This window comes from Pygoscelis adeliae, unplaced genomic scaffold, assembly GCF_000699105.1.
Source record: "Pygoscelis adeliae isolate BGI_AS28 unplaced genomic scaffold, ASM69910v1 Scaffold359, whole genome shotgun sequence".
Classification (NCBI taxonomy): domain Eukaryota; kingdom Metazoa; phylum Chordata; class Aves; order Sphenisciformes; family Spheniscidae; genus Pygoscelis; species Pygoscelis adeliae.
The window spans coordinates 589,373-594,987 of NW_008825553.1; the positions used below are offsets into that span (position 1 = coordinate 589,373).

The 5,615-nt window shown below is 43.3% G+C and overlaps 2 protein-coding genes across 2 annotated transcripts in view; both read right to left on the reverse strand.

Annotated features, from left to right (window-relative positions):
- The window catches only part of SRRM1 (serine/arginine repetitive matrix 1), a 23,564-nt gene extending 19,962 nt beyond the window's left edge, over positions 1 to 3,602 (reverse strand). The window contains 4 exon segments of the mRNA XM_009332185.1: positions 138 to 249; positions 1,419 to 1,576; positions 2,626 to 2,709; positions 3,522 to 3,602. Coding sequence (XP_009330460.1) covers positions 138 to 249; positions 1,419 to 1,576; positions 2,626 to 2,709; positions 3,522 to 3,602 — 435 coding nt within the window.
- Positions 3,603 to 3,963: 361 nt separating this feature from the next.
- Positions 3,964 to 4,906, reverse strand: NCMAP (noncompact myelin associated protein). Its single transcript, XM_009332186.1, has 3 exons — positions 4,822 to 4,906; positions 4,615 to 4,699; positions 3,964 to 4,105 (listed from the first exon to the last, which is right to left on the reverse strand). Exons 1-3 carry the CDS (start codon positions 4,904 to 4,906, stop codon positions 3,964 to 3,966), a joined length of 312 nt encoding a protein of 103 aa, XP_009330461.1.
- Between the last annotated feature and the right edge of the window lie 709 nt (positions 4,907 to 5,615).

Sequence of the window (5,615 nt, forward strand, 5' to 3'; positions counted from 1 at the left end):
CTGGAGGGGGGGCGTTGCCGTGAGGGGCCGTGACCGCGGTGCCGGCCCGGGCCTCTCTGGCCCTGTGGTGCTCGCCCACTGCGAGAGCCTTCACCGCTCTGCCCGCTCAGTCAGCGCCATGGGCTGCGTTCAGTTACCCCGCTGCTCGTTGTCACGGGCGGGTCTGGCCCCGTCCCACTCAACGGCAAACCGGTACGTGTCTTCGTGCAGGGAGAACTCCTCTGCGGCACGTTACGGGCCGAAAGACGCCTGAGAGGAAGGGAGAGCGAAGTCACGGTTCGCTGGGGTTAACACAAAATTTATCCGAAGTAACAGCCCTGAGTTTTATCTAAAAGACAGTTGTATGTGCTTCATCTTTAAAAAGGAAATGCTAGGTTCCTTTAAATGAAGTTAGATTATACTTAAAGCACAACAGCTGCTTCCCACTTCATCAGCAGTCATTAGCAAGTGCCACGCGTGAGAGACACATGGTTTTACAGATGTCTTTTTGGAAAATAAATCGGTTATGGGACTGGGGGAGGGGGGGAAGACCCAAAGAACATCCTTACATTTTCAATTCCGATTACCACACCTCTGCATTTTGCACAGCCAAGTGTTCAACTCCGCTACTGAACATTCCCCATACTCCACGGTGCCAGGAAGGAGGACTGGGCTGGGGGCGCAGGTAGTTTCTGAAATCTAGTAAAGTTGGCAACTAAACTTGGAATTACTTTATAGCTTTTTATCTTGTTGAGAACAAGTTGCAACCTGTTAGATGGGAGGAGGACACTAGGTGGAGCTACGTGCTCTCTGCTGAGATAAGGTGGGTGACGGCTCCAGAAGGGGTGAAAGCTGCCTTGCAGAAGTTTTGGGAAGCGGGGCTCACCTAGAAGTGAAAATCGAAACATTTTACTAGTGTACTTGCATCGGTAAAGCGCCAACTGTGAGACTGAAGGATCCGACCTGCTGAAGCTGTAAATTCTAGAAGACTTCTAGGAGCAAGAAAAATACTAATTCTTGCAAGATCCACTGCAGATCAACTATTGAGTATGCCCTTACAAAAATTAGTTAGCGATATTTCATTATATGACCTGCAGACCAAATGTTCTCATTGTCACTGCTGAATACAGCCCCGCTGGTGTTTTGTAAAGAGAGAAATTTAACCAAAGAACAGAGTAAGGAACTAGAAAGCTTGCTTGTATCGCATTGCTGAGCAAAAAGGCACTCTGAGGCACTGTGCCACTAAGGGTTCAACTTTGTATTAATTTGCAGAGCTTCATGGGTAATGTCTAATGAGTTTGTGTGAATCGGTTAATGCATTACACTTACATTGCCCATTCTCTCCAAAGGCTTTCACGGTCTGGGATTTCTTTAATAGACCAATTTGCAGTATCAGCTTTCACTTGCGGGTTTGTTTCTTTCTTAACCAGCAGGTTTACCTGATGGCAAGTCTGAACGCAAAGGCAGCTAAAGGAGAGCTTTTCCAAAAGCTGGGCGCTTGAAAGTGGAAGCCGGGTGCCTCGACAGGGCAGGTCACATCAGCGCTGACGCAGCTACTATTACAGGACAAGGACAGCGTGGGATTGTTCCTGGAAAACTGTTCAATCCACAGCAAATTACACAAGCGTTACAGTGGTAGAGCAGTGGAAATACAGTGATTTTTGTCTCTTAAGAAGGTGACTTCGCTTGGTCAGCATAAGCTCTGGATTTTGCTGACAGGAGTCAGAATGGATTGTGGGGGCCGCCCAGGCTGTGCCAACATAAGGCGAATTTTACTGGTGAAACAGCACGCTTTGAATTTTTCAGATTGAGCAATGCTAGTGTGGTCAAGGCAGTAATTCTCCTGCCAATAATAGTAATTCTACTAATCTAGAATTGCTTATGGAAGTATGGCTTATCCTGCTTCAGTGAAGCAAAGTGCACGTCATTGTTTTGAAATTCAGTAAATGGGAAGTAAACAAAATTTGCTAGAAGTAGATCTGGCTGGTAACGTTAAAAAATGACAGTAAGATGGGGCTTATCTTTTCTAAAGATTTTGATTTTGATACAGTGGAACATGCTCAGAAAACTTCCTTAGCTGTCCAGAGATAGGAACAGGAGGCCAACTCCTTTACATCTTTAGAAAAAAATTGAATTGGCACCTGCAATCCCTTCTGAATGATTGTATCAATCATCCCTGCCGCAAGAAATACGTTAGAGAACTAGGACAAGTAAAATATTTACAACGAGATTTGGGAACTTCACAAACAGCTGTCTTAATATTTAGTTTGGAATTCAAACTGTGCTCCAGTTTCATACAAAAAAAAAAAAATTGCAAAGTAATTGAATTTAGTTTCTGCACAAAAATACCAGTCAGTAAAAGTGACCTGTTCAAGAGATGCATTCACATCTTGGGGAAAAAAAAAAAAAAAATCTATCAACTTGGCACTCCAGTCCCTCATCACTTTACTCTGAGACTCGGTCAGCTTTGTTTTGGCACCGCGTGATTGAAGGATTTAACTGTTGGTGACGTGTGACAGTGTTGGGAAGAGCAGCAAGTGAACTGCAGCAGGACAGAAAGCTTTAAAGCTGGAGGCTCTCTGTGGTCAATTCAGTTAGACAACAGTAAGGTCTTTTTCTGCAGCTCCCAAAAAGGAGTTAAAATACCCCACTAACTGTTTCACTAAGGTCTACAAACAGGCTGGAGCCCTCTAATGGCCGCAGTAGCTTAGGGCTAACGGCCGGCAGCGTCTGGATGCGAGACACACAATACAATAAGTCCAGACTACAACGTTACCGCTGTATTCGCTTCACACTCTGTCCAGCCGTTCAAGTGAGCGGTTCGGTAAAATTTAAGATGTGCGTGTCAAAGTGTGGAGCTGTTTCTCAGAGCCTCACGTACTTGTATTTAAGACAAGGTTTAACGCCTCGACTTCTTTCCTACCTGTCCTGTCGGCCAGTGTTTCGGGGCTGCTGTGATTCACACACTTGAGACAATCGGCCACTAAACATTTGACAATGCCGCTGTGTGTTCGCACTCAGTGGGCTGTGAATATCCTTGGGAATTTCTTTGTTGCATTACTGTACACCCACAATCATCACACTCGCCAAACAACATCGCTTTCGGTTACTTTCTAGAATAAAAAATTTCTAAAAATAGTTCAAGCCTTGTCTGCATTAGAGAACAAAACCTTTCGGGATAGGAGTTGTACACAGGAGCTGTACAAAGCCTCGCTTGCTTTATACTGCCTTCCCATGCTTACTTTTTCAATTAAAGAACTTCTCAGATTTTGTGTAAGACAAAACATTCTAACGCAACTCCAGTAAAGAACCTAAAGCAATTCTTGGCGTGAGAGTGAAAACCCTTAGACGCTGAGTTCATTTGGAAACGGATGGGTTACCAAGTTTATAGAAATATTTTAAAAATACTTGAAAATAAAAAGTAACTTCTCTTTTGTCTAAAGCCATACATACGTGGCATTAGAAACACGAAAGATGAGTAAAGGTAAATACAATTTTGATACTTCCTGTACTATCCATCATGTATAAAATAGACTACAAACCTGTTTCACATAAATCACAACAAACCCAGTTTCAACCTGAGTTGTAGCTTGCACGTCCAAATTTTTCTTCCCGTTTGTCATCAGTCATTGTTGAACAGAAAAAGCTCAAACTCTCTGAGTAAGCAAAAGCTCCACAAAATACGAGTGTGCATCTTTTCTTCCAGCGAATGGGCTTGGTTTATTCGGTCTCTCCATACCCAGAGCTCTGTAAGAAGGCTCACTGCGTTCCTGATGATTTGGATGTCTCCACCGGTTGATTTCAGTCATACGAAAAGCGTCCAGACCTTTAATTTTTTCCTCCCAAAGAGAGAAAGCAGGATTAATTACTCTCTATAGACAAAATAACAGCTCGTTGCTATTCCAAATGCAGCGTCGCTTTGCTGAGGAGTCCCAGGTCCACGTAAATAAGAATCCCATCTCTCTTCTCTCACAGCGTCCCCAGTTATCTGTTCTGCATGTGGATATCCACAGGTATGAAAGTCACTGTAGGATGCTGCGCCACGCTGTTGCTGTTCTGCCCTAAAGCAGGTGGCATTGCTAGTTTGGTGGGTTTGGGTTCCAGCTCCCGCTTCACTCTCATGCGTCTGTAAAGGTAAAAAATGAAATTGTCACCAGAGCTGGCGCGTGTTCGTGGTCCCTCCCGTGGCAAGTATCGGGAAGGTTCCCGCGGAAGCAGGTTACATCGAACAGCTACTGAAAAGTCAACACAAGCCAGGATTTCATCCCAAAGATCCTAAATGGCAAGTTGGTGCTTGTAGAGCATGTAAGTCTACGCCAATGCCCTGAAAAGTGAGAAATCAAGCTCCTCTCTGGCAGCCTTGATGCACACAGCAGACCTATGTCAACAGGAATCCCTAAACAGAGCGTCCATCAAGCATCCTCCATCAAGAACCTCTTTCTGCTTCCTAGCGGTTCCGTCGCAGAACGCCGATGGTGAGATTCAGGACACTTCAATCAAGCACATTATAGTTTGGATTCTCCTGGAAATTTTCAGCAACATATAATGAAATGGTCTGTTAGATGAGAGCACACCTAACAGCGATTTTGGTTCATCTTGTCTCGCCTTAGTGAAGTATAGAACTTGGCCACATACCTGTTATATGTTTTCAATATGAGCAGAACCACTGTAAAAATAATAATCACTCCTACTACGATGGCAGCAACTATTGCTCCAGAACCTAGCAGGGAAGCAGAAAGGAAAAAAAAGTCTTATTTACAAAGTTGTCATTGTACTGTTTGAAGTTTGCTAAGTTCAAGGTCCATTTAAAAAAAAAAAAAAAGCCCCCACCCCTTTTCTTACTTTGATAAAGACTTTGTTCTCGAGACTTTGTGGTCACATTGACTGAGAACTGAGTATTATTGATCGGTGGTGCGGCTGTCGTCATCTTGATTCGGCTACAGAAGAAGGAAAAAAAAAAGAGCGAGTTCATAAAATATTAACCAAAATTTGACAGCACAATTCGCTGATAATTAGGCAACAAGCCATTAAAGACTCCGAGCTCGCTAAGTGCAGGCTCACTGAACTGGGATTCTTAATATTTTCTTAGTGGTGAAAATCTGACCCTGCTGAAGTCAATGGACATTTTGCTACAATCTAGTCTTGAGCAATTTGCCTTACAATACACGCTGCTCAGCATTAGTGAGATAAAATAAGATTAATCACAATATATCTTATTGCTGTTATACAAGTTTGGGATAAATACATATTTTAAATGCTTTAGGATTTTACATTATCGTTTCAGGTTGAGATACAGATCACTGAGCAAGTAAGTGTGAAGAGTAATATGTCTTCAAGGAAGGAAAAAAAGTCAGCACAGAAAGGTTTAAAAACTCCTTTATAGAATAGAATTTAAAGTAGCTTCATTCAGCTAACATGGAGAAGAAAAAACATGAAACCCCCTAACTTGAAGCTCCAAAAGTTACATGACAAACAACGGCTATCCCACGACAGGAGAAAAAAAAAATATTGCAATGTGACTATGACAGAAAGCTGACGTGAGTTCGGGCCAGCACCTCGCTCGTGCCAGTGTCGTTTCAGGTCTATTATTGGAAGAGGACAAGCCTGCAAGTGGACAGCTGAAAATATGCCTGCTC

What these genes read in the sequence shown, in the direction of transcription:
- NCMAP (XM_009332186.1), bottom strand. Translation starts at nt 4,906, where the DNA reads ATGACGACAGCCGCACCACCGATCAATAATACTCAGTTCTCAGTCAAT. An exon ending in AGAACAAAGTCTTTATCAAA is followed by an intron (nt 4,700 to 4,821) that starts GTAAGAAAAGGG and finishes CTTCCCTGCTAG; the next exon opens with GTTCTGGAGCAATAGTTGCT. An exon ending in ATATTGAAAACATATAACAG is followed by an intron (nt 4,106 to 4,614) that starts GTATGTGGCCAA and finishes TTACCTTTACAG; the next exon opens with ACGCATGAGAGTGAAGCGGG.